Here is a 21,278-nt window from a genome sequence, read left to right on the forward strand (position 1 = left end):
GAGTGTTAGTCCCGCCCTCACATACTGGACTTTGCCCCAGCCTGTGCTTCACCTGGGGCAAAGATGATGCTGCAGTCAGACAGGATTTTGTTCTGGGTGGTATGGGGACCCCTAGTGGTCTTTTTTTTTTTTTTTTTATAAGCCATGATTTCTATTAGAGATGAGCGAATTTACAGTAAATTCGATTCGTCACAAACTTCTCGGCTCGGCAGTTGATGACTTATCCTGCATAAATTAGTTCAGCTTTCAGGTGCTTCGGTGGGCTGGAAAAGGTGGATACAGTCCTAGGAAAGAGTCTCCTAGGACTGTATCCAATTTTTCCAGCCCACGGGAGCACCTGAAAGCTGAACTAATTTATGCAGGATAAGTCATCAACTGCCGAGCCGAGAAGTTTGTGACGAATCGAATTTACTGTAAATTTGCTCATTTCTAATTTCTATAAAAAGTAGATACATTTTTTATGAAGTATATTAGAAAGGTTTATCAAGATGTACAACATATAAAAAGTTTTTGATTCTGACAGTGCCCATTTAAAGTATTTTTCACCCTTAAACACTATTTTATAGTTTATGCAGTATATCAAATAAATGTAAATTTCAAGAAAAGCAACTTTGTATATACATTACTGCTCTTGTACTGATCCTGAGCAACGGCTTTGTTATATTCTAGAACTACAATCTGAATTCTGATCATTTCGAAGCTGAAGCCTCCCACCATTCCTTGTTAGTTTTAGCTTTCATTGGTGACGTGCTGGGAAAGGCAATGTATATACAAAACTCCGTCCATTAACCTGACACTGTCCACTGGCATTATAAAAGGTCTGCTGCAATGTTAGAGATGTATTGTGTCTTGTTAACTGTTTCCAATAGCTTTGAGCAGTTCTTGTTAATACAGCTGTAACTCAATATAGATAAGTGCAAGATAAGTACAGCTGAAGATCAGTATAAGATCAGTAGTGTAATGTATTATTGGGGAGAAGTGATCTTCAAATTGTATAGAAGATATAGAATTAGCTACTCTTATTTTACTAAAGAGACAGCTTGATAGCATGGCCTATCTTCTACTAGGAACCTGTATAGGACACATCATTTCCCTCTGGTTTATTGGAGGGCTTAAAAAAAGAACATTTTCAGAAAACCCATTTAACTTAAAGTGGTACTCCGTGGCCCAGCATTTGGAACAAAATGTTCCTAATGCTTAGAGGTGGCACCGGGAGCTCATGACGCCATAGCCCTGCCCCTCATGATGTCAAGCCCCACCCCCTCAATGCAAGTCTATGGGAGGGGGCGTGATGGCTGTCATGCCCCCTCCCATAGACTTGCATTGAGGGGGCGGGGTGTGACATCATGAGGGGCGGGGCTATGATGTCACGAGCTCCCAGCGTCGGCTCTAAGTGTTCGGAACATTTTGCTCCAAACTCTGAACAGAGGAGTACCCCTTTAAAGCTATAGTAGGTTAGTTTGAGCCCAACCTCCAGTTATTCGGAACCTATCCATGTTCATTTTTATTTGCATCATAAACACTGTTGTACTGCTTGAACTCTTGCATTTAGGTCTGGGACCACTTGGAGAGCCTTAGGGTATGTTCACACGGATTGTGAACGGAATCTCCGCTTGCAGAATTCCGTGAGCGGAGATTCCATTCTGGCGGCCGCTGCTGAAATACTTCGGAGGTAGGACAGCACGGCACTGCGCCTTCACCATTGACGGCTATGCAGTGTTCGCGGACTTCCGCGCAAAGAATGAACATGTTCTTTCTTTGCGCTGAACAATTTCAGCAGCGGAATTGTCCGCCGCTGAAATTCCGCAGTGTGAACGGGTCTCGCGGAAACCCATTCACACTGATGTTTATGTTCTCAGCGCGGAATTCCGTAGTGTGAACATTCTCTTAGATGGGTCATTTTCCTTCACTTGTGACAAAAGTTCAGTCATTGCTCTAGTGTTGTAGCTCTGTACAGAAATAGCTTGGCACAGATAGAAAGGCTTGTTGGCACCCTCTATCCTGACCCAAAAGATTGTTTAGTTAAAAAATTTACTTCTGAACACTGTTGCTTCCCAAGGCCGGCTCACAGCGGGACCCATCGGTGATGTCAGTGTGCTCCTAAAGCTCCACCAGTGCACTAAGCCTGCCGCCCGAATGGGCGAGACTACCGAACGGGGACAGGTAAGTATGGTTATCATCAGTGCCACCCACACACCTGTACCAACAGGTTAGTGCAGGTGAAAATGATGAGTTTTCCTTTAACCCACTGGTTTAAAGGGGTACTACCGTGCTGACAATTTATCCCTTCTCTAAAGGATAGTTGGGGACCCCCGCAATCTTGCACGCAGCACCCTGCTCTCATCAGGCCCCGGAGTGAACATCGCTCCGGGTCTGATGACTGACGATCACGGGGTCGGAGTATTGTGACGTCACGGCTCCATCCCCATGTGATGTCACGCCCCACCCCCTCAATGTAAGTCTATGGCAGGAGGCGAGACAGCTGTCTCGCCCCTGCTATAGACTTGCATAGAGGGGGCGGAACGTGACGTCACACGGGGGCGGAGCTGTGACGTCACGATCACCGGCCCCGTCATCAGACCCGGAGCGGATGTTGGCTCCGGGGCCTGATGACAGCGGGGTGCTGCGTGCGAGATCGCGGGGGTCCCCAGCGGCGAGACCCTGCGTGATCAGGCAACCTATCCCCTATCCTTTAGATAGGGCATAAGTTGTCAGCATGGTAGTACCCCTTTAAGTAAGTTTAGAAAGCAAATGTGTATGTATATACAGTATATGTGTGTGTGAGTGTGTGTAAAAGTATTACATTATTTGCGTTTACCGCACAAAAAAGTGTGTCTTTTGGACTAGTTTACACTTGCCACTTTCTGTAACAATGGGCAGGCTTAGTGGGAGCGGTCATGGTTTCCCACAGCTGGAATTTTCTTTTTTTTTTATTTATGCCAGAAATTGGCATGAATTGCAGCTCAAATCTTTGCCAGTTTATAGCCGGCTTAAATTTCAATCTGTGGAATATATGTAGCCATAAATGTGCCTCTTAAAAGATATGTAGCAATTTACCCCAATGGGCTTTACCTAAAGACCAGCATTTAAAATGCCATTTCAAGCTAAGGAAACTCTTACCACACAAAATATCAATAGCGTTGTCTTCCGTAAAGATCACTATTCCATATCCCCAGTTCTCAACCTCTCCAGACACATTTATATTAATATGTATGACATCCGTATAAATTGTATCTGTCCTAGGGAAATATGAAAAAATTACAGGACATTACAGGACTTATCCCGAGTCCAGATTTGCCTTTTCATCTGCTGTTTTTCACTATCCACAGTACGGAGATAAATGCGCCAAATTAAGTCATTTGTCAATCGCCCGTAGTGTCGCGCCCTATAAAATCCACAACACTTCTGCCATGAACTGAGACTCCGAATATCCCCTGAGCTGCCAAATTGTATTTTGAGAACAAAAGTATGAGCAAGACTTGTATCAAAGGTGAGAAGATGTGAAAATGAAACACTTGTAACAAGGCGACAGGCTTTTATTGTGATTGACTACAAAATGACTGCGGTGGATAGAAGTAGAGTGTGTGACATTTGTAAAATTGTTCGATGAAGAAAATTGTTTTTTTCTGAACTCGTGTCTTGCTTTCTTAGGTTGCACATGACTGAAGTTATTCTGCCGATACCTACAGGTATACAATGTAGTTTTTCTTTAAAGGGAACCTATCACACTGAAAAGGGAGTCCTATCTGCATTCACTATGAAGAAGATTTATCATTCTTTTCAAACGTATGGCTTTTATATGACTATTTTTTTTTACTTACTTTTGCTTAACCCCTTCATGACCCAGCCCATTTTCACCTTCATGACCTGGGCATTTTTTGAAAATCTGACCACTGTCACTTTAAACATTAATAACTTTGGAATGCTTTTACTTATCATTCTGATTCCGAGATTGTTTTTTCGTGACATATTCTACTTTATGTTATCGGTAAAATTTCACTGATATTTGTATCCTTTCTTGGTAAAAAATCTAAAAATTTCATGAAAATTTTGAAAATTTTGCATTTTTCTAACTTTGAAAGTCTCTGCTTGAAAGGAAAATGGATATTCCAAATAAATTACATATTGATTCACATATACAATATGTCTACTTTGTGTTTGCATTAAAAAATTGACAAGTTTTTACTTTTGGAAGACACCAGAGGGCTTCAAAGTTCCGCAGCAATTTTCCAATTTTTCTCAAGATTTTCAAAATCGTAATTTTTCAGGGCCCAGTTCAGGTTGGAAGTGGATTTTAAGGATCTTCATATTAGAAATACCCCATAAATGACCCCATTATAAAAACTGCACCCCCCAAAGTATTCAAAATGACATTCAGTAAGTGTTTTAACCCTTTAGGTGTTTCACAGGAATAGCAGCAAAGTGAAGGAGAAAATTTGAAATCTTCATTTTTTACACTCGCATTTTCTTGTAGACCCAATTTTTGAATTTTTACAAGGGGTAAAAGGAGAGAAATCACCCTAAAATTGGTAACCCAATTTCTCTTGAGTAAGGAAATACCTCATATGCGTATGTAAAGTGTTCGGCGGGCGCAGTAGAGGGCTCAGAAGGGAAGGAGCGACAATGGGATTTTGGAGAGTGAGTTTTTCTGAAAGGGTTTTTGAGGGGCATGTCCCATTTAGGAAGCCCCTATGGTGCCAGAACAGTGGACCCCCCCCCACATGTGACCCCATTTTGGAAACTATACCCCTCATGGAATTGAATAAGGGGTGCAGTGAGCATTTACACCCCACTGGCGTTTGACAGATATTTGAAACAGTGGACTGTGCAAATCAAAAATTTTATTTTTCATTTTCACAGACCACTGTTCCAAAAATCTGTCATACACCAGTGGGGTGTAAATGCTCACTGCACCCCTTATTAGATTCCGTGAGGGGTGTAGTTTCCAAAATGGGGTCACATGTGGATATTTATTGTTTTGCGTTTGTCAGAACTGCTGTAACAATCAGCCACCCCTGTGCAAATCGCCTCAAATGTACATGGTGCACTCTCCCTTCTGGGCCTTGTTGTGCGCCCCCAGAGCACTTTGCGCCCACATATGGGGTATCTCCGTACTCAGGAGAAATTTCGTTACAAATTTAGAGGGTCTTTTTTCCCTTTTACCTCTTGTGAAAATGAAAAGTATAGGGCAACACCAGCATGTCAGTGTAAAAAATTTATTTTTTTACACTAACATGCTGGTGTAGACCCCAACTTCACCTTTTCATAAGGGGTTAAAGAAGAAAAAGTCCCCCAAAACTTGTAAGGCAATTTCTCCCGAGTACGGCGATACCCCATATGTGTCCCAAAACTGTTGCCCTGAAATACGACAGGGCTCCAAAGTGAGAGAGCGCCATGCGCATTTGAGGCCTGAATTAGGGATTTGCATAGGGGTGGACATAGGGGTATTCTACGCCAGTGATTCCCAAACAGGGTGCCTCCAGCTGTTGCAAAACTCCCAGCATGCCTGGACAGTCAATGGCTGTCCGGCAATACTGGGAGTTATTATTTTGCAACAGCTGGAGGCTCCGTTTTGGAAACAGTAGCGTACCAGACGTTTTTCATTTTTTGGGGGGAGGGGGGCTGTGTAGGGGTATGTGTATATGTAGTGTTTTTTACTTTTTATTTTAGGTTAGTGTCAGTGTAGTGTAGTGTTTTTAGGGTACAGTCACATGGGCAGAGGTTCACAGCAAGTTTGCCGCTGGAAGTTTGAGCTGCAGCGCAAAATTTGCGCCATCTCAAACTTGCAGCACTCACTGTAAACCTCCGCCCATGTGAGTGTACCCTGTACATTCACATTGGGGGGAGGGGGCAAACATCCAGCTGTTGCAAACTCCGAGCATGCCCTTTGGCTGTCCGTGCATGCTGGGAGTTGTAGTTTTGCAACAGCTGGAGGAACACTGGTTTGGAAACACTAAGTTAAGTAATAAACTTTCAAGTGTTTTGCAAACAAACTTAGTGTTTCCAAACCAGTGTGCCTCCAGCTGTTGCAAAACTACAACTCCCAGCATGCATGGTCTGTCAGTGCATGCTGGGAGTTATAGTTTTGCAACAATTGCAACAGCTGGAGGCACTGAGGTAGGAAACGGACAATGTTTCCCAACTAGTGTGCCTCCAGTTGTTGCAAAACTACAACTCCCAGCATGCCCAGACTGCCCAGGCATGCTGGAAGTTGTAGTTCGGCAATATCTGAAGGATCAGATGTTGCCGAACTACAACTTCCAGCATGCTTGGGCAGTCTGGGCATGCTGGGAGTTGTAGTTTTGCAACATCTGGAGGTCCCCAGTTTGGAGACCACTGTATAATGGTCTCCAATCTGTGCTTTTCCAGATGTTAGAGAACTACAACTCCCAGCATGCCTGGACAGACTGAGCATGCTGAGATTTGTAGTTTTGCAACATCTGGAAGAGCACAGATTGGAGACCATTATACAGTGGTCTCCAAACTGTGGACCTCCAGATGTTGCAAAACTACAACTCCCAGCATGCCCAGAAAGCCAAAGGCTGTCTGGGCATGCTGGGAGTTGCAGTTTTGAAACTCTCAGAGGCAGCAGTGAGATCGCTTTACGGCGATCTCACTGCTGCCAATGAAGATGCCGCACTGCTGCCGGAAACTCACCTCCGGGACGCAGCGCAGCCGGGACCGCACGGAGGACGCCGGGACCGCACGGAGGACGCCGGGACCGCTCGGGACACCGCTCCGACGGGTAAGTGACGCCGGGGGACGGGTCAGGGACACTTAGCAGAGCGGTGTGTGTCCCGATCCCCGTGATCGGGACTCACACACCGCGCTGCTAAGTATTCTGATAGCGAAACACTGCTATCAGCTAGTCAGATTTGACCAGCTGATAGCAGCGATCGCTGGGGGGGGGGGTGGGGGACGAAACCCCCCGTGGCTATCAGTGATAGCCACCATCTTTCCGGGCGATGCGGGATGCCGCGAGTAGCGGCAGTAATGTCCATGACGTACCTGTATGTCATGGGTCGGGAACACCTTGCCACCCATGACGTACAGGTATGTCATAGGTCGGGAAGGGGTTAAATGCCACCTATTTATCAAATAACCACACAAATAACCAGGGCCGTTTGAAGGGATTTGGGGGCCCCAAGCAAAATGGACATGGAGGCCCCCCCCCCCCCCCCCTTTGATGTTCACGCACGTCACGCTCTAAGGGCCGGCGTCAGGACATAGTAACGCCGGCCCTTGAATTCTGGGAGCGCAACGTGAGCGAACGTCGATACGATGCACATTAAGTGCAGCAGAGTTCCTTCCCACATTAGATTGGCAGTGTTCCCCACATTAGGCAGGCAGTGTTCCCCCCACATTAGGCAGGCAGTGTTCCCCCCACATTAGGTGCAGCAGGGTTCCCTACCCATACCCTGTCCACCCCCCCCCCCCCAGGGGCCATTTTTTTTGGTGGGGGTCTGACTGCTGAGACCCCCACCGATCACCTCGGTTGAAGTGGTTCTCCAGCTGTTGGAAAGCTAAAACTCCCATCATGTCTGGAGAGCCTCTGGCAATGGGAGTTGAAGTTTTGTAACAGCTGGAGAGACACAGATTGGACACAGTTTTACCCATCATCACTGCAGAACTTACAAGTGACTACAGCTCTGATGGGACAGTCAGGAGAATACACAATGATATCAGTGACCTGAGTGACGTCTTCTGCCTTGAGTAACATCTTCTCTGTTATCTTTTCTTCTTCATCGGGTCCAGAGACCAGGTCTTCCCCCAGCTCCATCTTCTCTGCAGAGTCTGACATCCAGACATCATTGGCTCCTCACTGTCAGCAGATCCTCATCCTCTGCATGAAGACAGTAATCATTATAACCTTGCCAGGAAGTGAACCCTAAATATAATCCTGCCCCACACTGTACCCTGAATATAATACTGCTATACACTGTACCCACTAAATATAATCCTGCCACACAATGTACCCTGAACATAATACTGCTATACACTGTACCCTGAATATAATACTGCCACACACTGTACCAACTAAAATTAATACTGCCACACACTGTACCCTGAATATAATACTGCCACACACTGTACCAACTAAATATAATACTGCCACACACTGTACCCTGAATATAATACTGCCCCACACTGTACCCTGAATATAATACTGCCCCACACTGTACCCTGAATATAATATTGCCACACACTGTACCCTGAATATAATACTGCCCCACACGGTACCCTAAATAAAATACTGCCCCACACTGTACCCTGAATATAATACTGCTATACACTTAACCCACTAAATATAATCCTGCCACACACTGTACCCTGAACATAATACTGCCACACAATGTACCCTGAATATAAAACTGCTATACACTGTACCCTGAATATAATACTGCTACACACTGTACCCACTAAATATTATCCTGCCCCACACTGTACCCTGAATATGATACTGCCATACACTGTACCCTGAATATAATACTGCCATACACAGCCATACATATGATACTGCTATACACTGTACCCACTAGATATAATAGTGCCCCACACTGTACCCTGAATATAATACTGCCACACACTGTACCCTGAATATAATACTGCTATTCACTGTACCAACTAAATAAAATACTGCCCCACACTGTACCCTAAATAAAATACTGCCCCTCACTGTACCCTGAATATAATACTGCCATACACTGTACCCTGAATAAAATACTACTTTAACCAGGGGGGTTATGGGGGGGTGATGAGGAGAGGTGCAGGGGGGGGGCACCTCTCATCACCCCCATAACACCCCTCCTTGCACCTCTTATCACCCCCATAACACCTCCCCTGCACCTCTTATCACCCCCATAACACCCCTACTGCACCTCTTATCACCCCCATAACACCCCTACTGCACCTCTTATCACCCCATAACACCCCCCCTGCACCTCTTATCACCCCCATAACACCTCCCCTGCACCTCTTATCAACCCCATAACACCCCTACTGCACCTCTTATCACCTCCATAACACCCCTACTGCACCTCTTATCAACCCCATAACACCCCCCTGCACCTCTTATCACCCTCATAACACCCCCCTGCACCTCTCATCACCCCCATAACACCCCCCTGCACCTCTCATCACCCCCATAACACCCCTACTGCACCTCTTATCATCCCCATAACACTCCCTGCACCTCTTATCACCCCCAGAACACCCCTACTGCACCTCTTATCACTCCCATAACACCCCCCTGCACCTCTTATCACCCTCATAACACCCCCCTGCACCTCTTATCACCCCCATAACACCCCCCTGCACTTCTTATCACCCTCATAACACCCCCCTTGCACCTCTCATCACCCCCATAACACCCCCCTGCACCTCTCATCACCCCCATAACACCCCTGCCCCTCTCATGACCCCCATAACACTCCCCCTGCACCTCTCATCACCCCCATAACACCCCCATAACATTTCCCATAACACATCTGCACCTCTTATCACCCCCATAACACCCCCTGCACCTCTTATCACCCCCGTAACACCCCTACTGCACCTCTTATCACCCCCATAACACCCCCCCTGCACCTCTTATCACCCCCATAACACCCCCCCTGCACCTCTTATCACCCCCATAACACCCCTACTGCACCTCTTATCACCCCCATAACACCCCCCTGCACTTCTTATCACCCTCATAACACCCCCCTTGCACCTCTCATCACCCCCATAACACCCCCCTGCACCTCTCATCACCCCCATAACACCCCTGCCCCTCTCATGACCCCCATAACACTCCCCCTGCACCTCTCATCACCCCCATAACACCCCCATAACATTTCCCATAACACATCTGCACCTCTTATCACCCCCATAACACCCCCTGCACCTCTTATCACCCCCGTAACACCCCTACTGCACCTCTTATCACCCCCATAACACCCCCCCTGCACCTCTTATCACCCCCATAACACCCCCCCTGCACCTCTTATCACCCCCATAACACCCCTACTGCACCTCTTATCACCCCCATAACACCCCTACTGCACCTCTCATCACCCCCATAACACCCCCCTGCACCTCTCATCACCCCCATAACACCCCTACTGCACCTCTTATCACCCCCATAACACCCCCCTGCACCTCTTATCACCCTCGTAACACCCCCCCTCCACCTCTTATCACCCCCAGAACACCCATCACCCCCAGAACACCCCTACTGCACCTCTTATCACCCCCATAACACCCCCCTGCACCTCTTATCACCCTCATAACACCCCCCCTGCACCTCTTATCACCCCCATTAAAACCCACCCTGCACCTCTTATCACCCTCATAACACCCCCCCTGCACCTCTCATCACCCCATAACACCCCCTGCACCTCTCATCACCCCCATAACACCCCCTGCAGCTCTTATCACCCCCATAACACCCCTACTGCACCTCTTATCACCCCCATAACACCCCCCACTGCACCTCTTATCACCCCCATAACACCCCCCCTGCACCTCTTATCACCCCCGTAACACCCCCTGCACCTCTTATCACCCCCATAACACCCCTACTGCACCTCTTATCACCCCCATAACACCCCTACTGCACCTCTCATCACCCCCATAACACCCCCCTGCATCTCTTATCACCCCCATAACACCCCTACTGCACCTCTTATCACCCCCATAACACCCCCCTGCACCTCTTATCACCCTCGTAACACCCCCCCCCTCCACCTCTTATCACCCCCAGAACACCCATCACCCCCAGAACACCCCTACTGCACCTCTTATCACCCCCATAACACCCCCCTGCACCTCTTATCACCCTCATAACACCCCCCCTGCACCTCTTATCACCCCCATTAAAACCCACCCTGCACCTCTTATCACCCTCATAACACCCCCCCTGCACCTCTCATCACCCCATAACACCCCCTGCACCTCTCATCACCCCCATAACACCCCCTGCAGCTCTTATCACCCCCATAACACCCCTACTGCACCTCTTATCACCCCCATAACACCCCCCACTGCACCTCTTATCACCCCCATAACACCCCCCCTGCACCTCTTATCACCCCCGTAACACCCCCTGCACCTCTTATCACCCCCATAACACCCCTACTGCACCTCTTATCACCCCCATAACACCCCTACTGCACCTCTCATCACCCCCATAACACCCCCCCTGCATCTCTTATCACCCCCATAACACCCCTACTGCACCTCTTATCACCCCCATAACACCTCCCTGCACCACTTATCACCCTCGTAACACCCCCCCTGCACCTCTTATCACCCCCAGAACACCCATCACCCCCAGAACACCCCTACTGCACCTCTTATCACCCCATAACACCCCCCTGCACCTCTTATCACCCCCCATTAACACCCCCCCTGCACCTCTTATCACCCTCATAACAACCCCCCTGCACCTCTCATTACCCCCATAACACCCCCCCTGCACCTCTCATCACCCCCAAAACACCCCCCTTGCACCTCTCATCACTCCCATAACACCCCCCCCCCCACACACACCTCTCATCACCAATGTAGTCCCCTAACCACCATACAATCCCCCGACCCCCCCCCCCCCCGGGCCAGTTTACTTACCCTGCCGCGGATCGTTGCAGCGGCGTGAGTCTTCTGCTGCTCCTGTCACTGCATGAGGAGGATGCTGGAGGTTCGCGTAGGGACGTAAGCAAGGACAGGTCATTTGATCGGAGTGGACATGCGTGCCTGCGCGGGGCACGTGACGTCTCTACTCCCATCAGCCCCTGACCTGTCCGGTGCCGGCCCTGCGTTTTGTTTCTTAAGGGGCCCGCGCCCTACAAAGGTAATTTAATTGAAATGTGTGGGCCCCCCGAAGTGCTCCGTCGCTACTGGATGTGCACCGACTCTGCTCGGGGCCCCCAGCCAGCTCGGGGCCCCAAGCAATTGCTTGGTTTGCCTTTCCGGTAGCGACGGGCCTGCAAATAACCACACAACCTTGCTAAATAAATTACACATAAGCAAAACCCGGGAAATCTGCTTACAAAAGCATTTTTTAAAGCAGAAAACTTTTCCCTTATGTTAATAGCCTAAGTTCTTTATCTATTCTTAAAGGGGTATTAAAGGCAAAAACTTTTTTTTTTATATATATCAACTGGCCCTGGAAAGTTGGGGTGATTAAGGGTTAAATCAGCTATCCTATGTTTGTTGTTGACATATAAGTAACATGTGTGCCAAGTTTCATGTTAATATCTTTAGCCGTTTGGACGTGATGCTGGAACATACACACACACATACACACATACACACATACACAAACACACATACACACATACACACATGCATACACACATACATACACACATACATACATACATACATACATACACACATACATACACACACACACACACATTGGGGGAGATTTATCAAAACCTGTCCAGAGGAAAAGTTGCCCATAGCAACCAATCAGATTGCTCCTTTCATTTTTAAGAGGCCTTGTTAAAAATGAAAGAAGCGATCTGATTGGTTGCTATGGGCAACTGGGAAACTTTTCCTCTACACAGGTTTTGATAAATCTCCCCCATTGAGTTTTATATATATATATATAGATGGGAAAAGTTCCAGGAAAACTTATAATTTATTCATGTAAATCTCTGATCATTCTGGGCTACGTAGTCATATGGGCGGTGCTACTCATACACACAGACTGCCCACATGACTTCTTAGCCCAGAATGAGCAAATATTTACATGGATAAATGGCAAGTTATGGAACTTTTCCCACAATACTGTATATTGATGACAGTAGATTTGACTGCATTTTCAATGTGACAGGTTCAATCATGGTGGCTCAGTTAATACCACTGTTGCCTTGTAGCATTAGGGTCCCGGGTTTAACTCCACCAAGGAAAACATCTGCAATAAGTTTGTATGTTATCCCTGTGGGGGTTTCCACCAGGTACTCTGGTTTCCCACGCTCAAAAAACATACGGAGTGATAGGGGAATTTAGATTGTGAACCCCAATGGGCATAGGGTACCAATTTGAGCGTACAGCACTGTGGAATCTGTGTGCGCTATAAAAATAAAGAAATATTATTAGGTGTGAAATTCTCCTCCAAAATAAAACATCCATTCTAGTAATCTGTATCAGAGAGACCTGGCAAAGGTCACTAAAGTTGTGTCCTAGGGCAGAGGTCCCCAACCCAGACCTCAAGGGCACAAGAATTCTGTTTTTTTTTAACTACTCCACTGTTGGTGGGCCTTGAGGACTGGGTTGGGGACCTCAGTTCTAGGGAATAAGGGGACATTATCCTATGACATAAAGAAAGAAGCACCATTGTGACTGTTAACTATAAGCAAGAAAGAATTTAAGAAAAGGAATTCTAGAGGGAATAGGACATCTTCAGTTCTTGACTAGTGTTGCTCGCGAATAATTCGCAATGCAAATTTTATTTGCGAATATCGCATATTCGCTAATTTGTGAATATTCGCGAATATAGCACTATATATTCGTAATGACGAATATTTGTTGTTTTTTTTTTTTCACAGTACACATCACAGTGATCACCCCTCTCTGCTTCCAGCTTGTGTGGTGTAAAGAAGGCTGTAATACTACTGTTTGAGACTGGCGAATGCTAATTTTTGCATATGCTAATTTTCGCATACGCTAATTTTGACATATGCGAAAATAAAACGCGAATATTACAAATATGCGAATTTAGCGAATATATGCCAAATATTCATCCATATATTCGCGAAATATCGCGAATTTGAATATGGCCTATGCCGCTCAACACTATTCTTGACATATATAAACTGATTTTCAAATCAAATATTAATTTTGTCCATGTTTAGACTATAGGATGGAACAGAGTTGCCTGCAGTTAATGATTTTCCTTGCTGAAAGGAGGGGAAGAAGGGGAAGTGCAGAGATCAGGTTTGGACTGATTCATAAGAAAGATAAGACACTTTAGTAGGCTCAGACTCCTAGACAATAAGGGGCCTCAGAGGACAACAGAATACAACCAGCTGGGAGCAATGAAAGCACCAAAGGGGATGTGCATGTTCTGTATAGATAATGGACTCCAGAAGTTAAGGATATGATAAGCACTTTGGAGTCAATTGTTTACCACTGGGGTGTGAGTTGACTTGAATAGCCTATTTATTACCAGTTACTAAAGATATGTCCTGTGTGAACAATGGTAAGTAGACATGCACATGTTCTGTATGGCTAGAGGGAAAAACCTCAGTCTTACCATTTCCCCTGTTGGGACCAGTCTGACCCCCAACCATTCACTGATTTTACTCATCGCCATAGACTCCACAATGCTGAGCAGGGACAGATATGATGGTTCTTGTAGTCCACATTGCAAAAACTGAATGACAATACTAAAAACTTCACCAGCCAACAACTTCTTGGGCAGCCTGAAGACCATTAACCCCTTAAGGACTCAGCCCATTTTGACAATTTAATTTTTACGTTTTCATTTTTTCCTCCTCGCCTTCTAAAAATCATAACTCTTTTATATTTTCATGCACAGACTAGTATCAGGGCTGTTTTTTTGCGCGACCAGTTGTCCTTTGTAATGACATCACTCATTATATCATAAAATGTATGGCGCAACCAAAAAACACTATTTTTGTGGGGAAATTAAAACGAAAAACGCAATTTTGTTATTTTGGAAGGTTTTGTTTTCACGCCGTACAATTTATGGTAAAAATGATGTGTGTTCTTTATTCTGAGGGTCAATACGATTAATATGATACCCATTATTACATACTTTTATATTATTGTTGCGCTTTAAAAAAATCACAAACTTTTTAACCAGATTAGTACGTTTATAATCCCTTTATTTTGATGACCTCTAACTTTTTTATTTTTCCGTATAAGCGGCGGTATGGGGGCTCATTTTTCATTAACATTTTATTTTAATAGTTCGGTCATTTACGCACGCGGCGATACCAAATATGTCTATAAAAAAAATTTTTACGCTTTTTGGGGGTAAAATAGGAAAAAACGGACGTTTTACTTTTTTATTGGGGGAGGGGATTTTTCACTTTTTTTTTACTTTTACTTTTACATTTTTTTACATTTTTTTTTACACTTGAATAGTCCCCATAGGGGACTATTCATAGCAATACCATGATTGTTAATACTGATCTGTTCTATGTATAGGACATATAACAGATCAGTGTTTTCGGTGATCTTCTGCTCTGGTCTGCTCGATCACAGACCAGAGCAGGAGACGCCGGGAGCCGGACGGAGGAAGGAGAGGGGACCTCCGTGCGGCGTTATGAATGATCGGATCCCCGCAGCAGCGCTGCGGGGGATCCGATCATTTATTAAAATCGCGCACTGCCGCAGATGCCGGGATCTGTATTGATCTCGGCACTTGAGGGGTTAATGGCGGACGCCCGCGAGATCGCGGGCGTCGGCCATTGCCGGCGGATCCCTGGCTGCGATCAGCAGCCGGGATCAGCCGCGCATGACACGGGCATCGCTCCGATGCCCGCGGTTATGCACAGGACGTAAATGTACGTCCTGGTGCGTTAAGTATCACCTCACCAGGACGTACATTTACGTCCTGCGTCCTTAAGGGGTTAAAGGGGTACTCCGGTGGAAAACTTTTTTTTTTTTTAAATCAACTGGGGCCAGAAAGTTAAACAGATTTGTAAATTACTTCTATATAAAATCTTAATCCTTCCACTACTTATCAGCTGCTGTATATTACAGAGGAAGTTCTTTTCTTTTTGGATTTCTTTTCTGTCTGACTACAATGCTCTCTGCTGACACCTCTGTCCATGTCAGGAACTGTCCAGAGCTGGAGCAAATCCCCACAGCAAACCTCTCCTGCTCTTGACAGTTCCTGAAATGGACAGAGGTGTCAGCAAAGAGCAATGTGGACAGACAGAGAGGAAATCCAAAAAGAAAAGAACTTCCTCTGTAATATACAGCAGCTGATAAGTACTAGAAGGGTTAAGAATCTGTATAACTTTCTAGCACCAGCTGAATAATTTAAAAAAATTTCACCGGAGTACCCCTATAAATCTGGTATATGCATTTGTTTTTTTTATGTCCACTGACCTGAAAGTGGATCCAGGAACTTTATCAGGGGATTATTGCTGGTTCACTGGTTCTCTCTATATCTGCTTGGGTCTTCGTTGAGTAGTCTGATTTTCTGCAAGGCTCTATAAAGATGTCTTATGGTTTCTAGGCCTCTATAGTACTGTATCCCAATTTAATTGCTTCCAGGGAAGAATAATATGGACCTATAGGGACCCCGAATGCTGCCTTACAGGGTCTGTGAATTCAGGAATGCATGGAGTCCTAGAGGTGGGACCCGCATCTATCAGACATTATTGGCATGACCTGTGGACCTGCCATAAATGTCACAGATGAGAATAACCCTTTCAAGAAACACCCCAGGTTTTCTTTTCTATATCATGCACACTCACCACCACTAGTCGTAGAGCACCATTTGTTTTATTTTAGCACAGCTGCATTTTATTAGGCTAACTTAATCATGTGATCATAAACTACAGGATGACATAATCACCTACCAGATCCCCTCCTAGCATCCCCCAGAGCCCTTCCCACCCAGATCTGTATACTCCTGCTGCTGCTATATCTATGGGATCAGGATATACTGTACAGTAATTATACACCTCCCCTTTAGCTCTATCTATATACTGCTGCTGATATCTCTATAGCAGTGGTCTTCAACCTGCGGACCTCCAGATGTTTCAAAACTACAACTCCCAGCATGCCCGGACAGCCGATGGCTGTCCGGGCATGCTGGGAGTTGTAGTTTTGAAACATCTGGAGGTCCGCAGGTTGAAGACCACTGTTCTATAGGTTCAAGATATTACGGGTTAACTTCATTAAAGGAGTACTCCAGCGAAAACTAGCTTATGCCCTATTTACAGGATAAGGGATAAGTAGCTGATCGCAGGGGGTTCGACTGCTGGGGCCCCCAGTGATCACCATGAAGAGACCCCAGCACTCTCAGTGAGGAGCGTGTGTCATCTACCGGTAGACAACCTGCGGATAGAGGATAAGTTAATTTTCAACAGAGATATCCTTTAAGTTAACCTGATTTGTGGGAGGAGTCTGGTCCATAAATACTCACCTGGTCCAGAGGGGGGTTGCCAGCAGCTTTCCCTTTGTTCCCACCCTCCCTTCCCTTTTCAATTCTTTTAAAGTCACTCACAGGGTATCTCCCTTCTTTATGATACCCTTCACGGCCAGCCTAGGCATGCCTCACGCCGAGCTGGCTATCTAGTGGTACATTCCTAGTGTCTGTTTTTGTGCCAATCGTGGTAAAAACATGTAACCTTTACAGTAAATTCAGAAAAAAAAGCCTTAAATATTTATTATGTGAACACAGCCTAAAAATGTGAAATCTTCATAAAACAACTGAATTGTGATTATAGGTCAAATCACTTTAGCCTCATGCTAATGTTTCTGTAAAAAAAACTAAAAAACACTCTAAATAAGAAAACACATCAAAACTGCACATAATGTGAACTGACCTCAACCCACTTATTAGCCTAATAAGCTCACCTGGGAGATTTCCAGGACTAGCAGTCTGATGAAATGAACAGGTGCAATAATCAAACGCCACACCCTCAGATGATTCATGGGAAATGTAGGCAGGATTACAGAATCAGTGGTGGATTTAACATGCAAAACGGAACCTACACCATGCCTGCCACATCAGCTAAAATAGGTGAGCGCACAACCAACACAAGAACCTCTGCACTATTCTCTAATATTAGCTTATGCTGCACGTTATTCTCTAACATTAGCCTACTGCTGTCGGACCACTAGGACCCTTCCCCCCTAATCTCCTGTACGGGCCCCAGCTCCCCCCGGGAGCGGAGGTCTCCCATAAAGATATATGGAGGGGGCGTGTCGGCCGCTTCTTTGTGTCAGGGTCGACACACCCCCGTTCTAGAGAGAGCCGATGTGAATAGGACTACCAAAGAGAAGCAGAGTACTACATTTTGCTATCCTACTCTTGCTCTGCCTGTGTGTCAGTGTTTATTGCACATATGGAATTCTATTTATAACCTGAATAAAAATGCCTATCGAGCAGTGTCTCCCAACCAGGGTGCCTTCAGCTCTTGCAAAATTACAACTCCTAGCATGCCCGGACAGCCTTTGGCTGTCCGGGCATGCTGGGAGTTGTAGTTTTGCAACAGCTGGAGTCGCCCTAGTTGGGAAACGCTGTTCTACAGCAGTGTTTCGCTGTCCTTGCATGCTGGGAGTTGTAGTTCAGCAAAAGCTGAAACAATGCTATAGATGTAGGATGAAAAATAGCCATAGACACCATCAGATACATTATTTTCCGAACCAAAAAAAATATTAATTTGTAAGCAGTGCTACTTCTGGTACCGTCTCTAGGAAAATCACTGTGAGACTAGCTTTCTTTTAAGATGCAGCGCCCCTTTTTGTCCATTGGTGATGGCCAGTATTGCATGGCAAGAGAGGAGTTCTGAGATGCAATACCAGGGACAGCCTACACACAGAAGTGGCACTGTTTCTTGGAAGGGGGTGGAGGGGGGGAGACCAGTATTTCTATGCAATGTCGTCTGGGCATGCTGGGTGTTGTAGTTTTGCAACAGCTGGAGGCACACTGATGGAGGATGAAAAATAGCCATTGACACCATAAGATATATTCTTTTCTGAATAAATCATGATATTAATATGTAAGCAGTTCTACTTCTATTAATGTCTCTAGGAATAGCACTGTAAGGCTGGGTTTACATGAAGCTCCGGACAGAATCAGTCGGCGCTAGGATTACAAGGACATTGTTGTCCCCGTAGATGCCAACGTCTGCGGAGCAGATTGCACCTAAAGAATGGACAAGACCACTCCGCAAAAAATGTTCCAAAAATCTGTATTGTGCACTGTGTAGCAGAATCAATGGGATTCTGCTGCGCTGGAATTTCTGACCAAATTTCCTAAGCGATATTCCCGTCAGAAATTCCGTGGTGTTTACTGAGCCTAAGATTTGCTTTCCTTTTAGATGCAGCGCCCCTTTTTGTCCATTGGTGATGTCTGGTATTGCATTACAAGTGAAGAGTTTTTAGCTGCAATACCAGGGACAGCCTAACAACAGAAGTGGAGCTGTTTCTTGGAGGGGGAACAAAAAAATAAAATAAAATAATGGCATTGCTACATGCCCTTATATAACATTACTGTAGGGTTTGCAAAAGAGCAAATGCAAAAAGGAAATCATTTTTTTTGCACATATTTGCAGGACAGTTGCTGCAGTCCTGCAGAATAGCACTGCCTGTACAGTCCCCATAAAACCTACAGTACATTGATCACAGCCATTGTAACAGGCTGACGGAGCGTAGGAAGGACGCAGGAATGTTTTATTTCTTTCCCATAATGGGGCAGACATCTCTCTCCTTTTGGGCAATTAAACTGCTTGGAAACCATTTGATACCTGTCTATTGTAAGGTATCAATCACGGTCGCCATGGTAACGACATCCTGTCTTCCTGGGGACCAACTCTGAAGCTGTTGTTACCATAGCGATCTTGCACGGAAACAGGGTCAGCGTCTGTTGCCCATCATCAGGATGGGATCTGAGATGCCATTGTCACCATTGTCACTACCCTGTCATCTGTCTGCCTCTTCTTTAATCCTTTCCAATATTCCGGATTTTTCTAAAAGTCAGGAGCGGTGTAGATGAAAGGAGGAAGAGGGGGGCAGATGTTTGGGAAGCAGTTGCCCTGGCAACAGAGTTAGGGCGTTTCAGAGGGTGGTTGCTATGGAGATGTGGATGCTGACGACGGCTGGTAAGGTTGGGAGGACAGATTGGCTTCATGCTTATCTGCAGGCTTGTCAGTCAGAGCCCCTGCCTTCCTCACCTTCAAGATAGCAGCAGGGACCCAGAAGAACAGGAGTAAGCTACAGTGCAAACAGTAGACGGTGCCAAGCAGGCAGCACATATACCAAGCAAGGGCTAGAGAGCTCAGGGCACGGCTACGGAGTCAGGATTCAGGCTGTGACGGAGGCTGAGAGGTGATAGAGGAAGATTATATCAGGGACAGATAGTAATTTTCATGGAAACCTCTGACTGACTCCATAGCCTACGAATCGGTGGAGCACATGCCCAAGTCATAACGGTGTAGGAAGACAAATACCAAAAAGGCAAAGAAGAGAGTTAGTCAGTGACAAGAACAGAGGGGGAGTATAGAGACTTCCAGAAAAAGGAGATAAAACCCTGAAGATAGTACTTGGCTTGTCATCTGTCTGTGACATCTCCATCTGACTAGCAACCACTGAACATCTCCAGGTCACTGCAGCGTGATTCCAGCATGGCTACCATCACCTGCACACGCTTCAGCGAGGAGTACCAACTGTTTGAGGAACTGGGAAAGTAAGTCTTATCTTCTTATATTAGTGTCTAAGGTCTTGAAGGACACATGGGGTGGGGGGCATACAGAGGGGGATTAAGTCTTTGCAAGTCTTCTGATATTGAGAACAATGCATTCCGAAGCATCATTCTAAGAAGGTTGATAATTGTACAAAGTTTGTGGGAAGTGGGGATGCCGACGGTCCACAAATTCCTGGACTGTCCATGATAATAGGAGACATAATTTGACAAGCGAAGGCATTGTTCTTGCACAAGTTAACAGTGTTTTAACATTTAATGTGTCATATATTAGCGCACACATATCACTTATAATCCATAATGATTCTCCCATTTTTCTGCAAAAAATTGCTGTTGTGACTTTCTGATAAGTTGTCCAGAAAAAAAAGAAATAAGGTGCCAGCTCGGGGTATACTGTCTTGGACCAAGACATATATATTCCTTTAAGATGTTCTGGTAGAAGGTAACCTTGATATACAAGCCAAAGTTTTAGTTCGGCAACCTGATTGAGGGACTAAAAGTTCCAAGCTTGTAGGACCATCTGGTCTATGAAGATCTCCACAGTCAGATGTCCACATTGTTCTTGTCTTGACCCTCAATGGAATACATTCCTTCACTGTAGGATAAGTTAAGGGTTTGTGTACTTTAAGGAAGGTGCGACCTATAATTAGTCTTGGCGTATGGATAGATGTCTCCGATGGTCTCAAAGGTGACTTAAAGCCTTCACGTTATCCCTTTAACTAAATCAATCTAGTAATGAATGACTAGTAGTGACTGCTATCTTGTAATAGCCTCTGGGGTCATCTCGTACAGGTCCTTTTAGGAAATTCTTAGTGACATATGGCTGCTACGGTGCATTGGGAATAGGAGCAGTTTACAGATATCAAGGGCATCTTAC

At 45.6% G+C, this 21,278-nt stretch overlaps 1 protein-coding gene across 3 annotated transcripts in view; it reads left to right on the top strand.

The window, feature by feature from the left end:
- Window positions 1-19,617: 19,617 nt before the first annotated feature.
- Window positions 19,618-21,278, top strand: part of CAMK2A (calcium/calmodulin dependent protein kinase II alpha) — a 204,783-nt gene continuing 203,122 nt past the window's right edge. The window contains exon 1 of one of the 3 annotated variants that reach the window (XM_056516943.1): window positions 19,618-20,386. In XM_056516943.1, coding sequence (XP_056372918.1) covers window positions 20,325-20,386 — 62 coding nt within the window. In that variant the 5' untranslated portion in view covers window positions 19,618-20,324. The remainder of the gene's footprint in view (window positions 20,387-21,278) is intronic. The other 2 variants (XM_056516945.1, XM_056516944.1) reach the window with 2 other exon arrangements.

The sequence above is a fragment of the Hyla sarda genome, chromosome 4, assembly GCF_029499605.1.
Source record: "Hyla sarda isolate aHylSar1 chromosome 4, aHylSar1.hap1, whole genome shotgun sequence".
NCBI classification, from domain to species: domain Eukaryota; kingdom Metazoa; phylum Chordata; class Amphibia; order Anura; family Hylidae; genus Hyla; species Hyla sarda.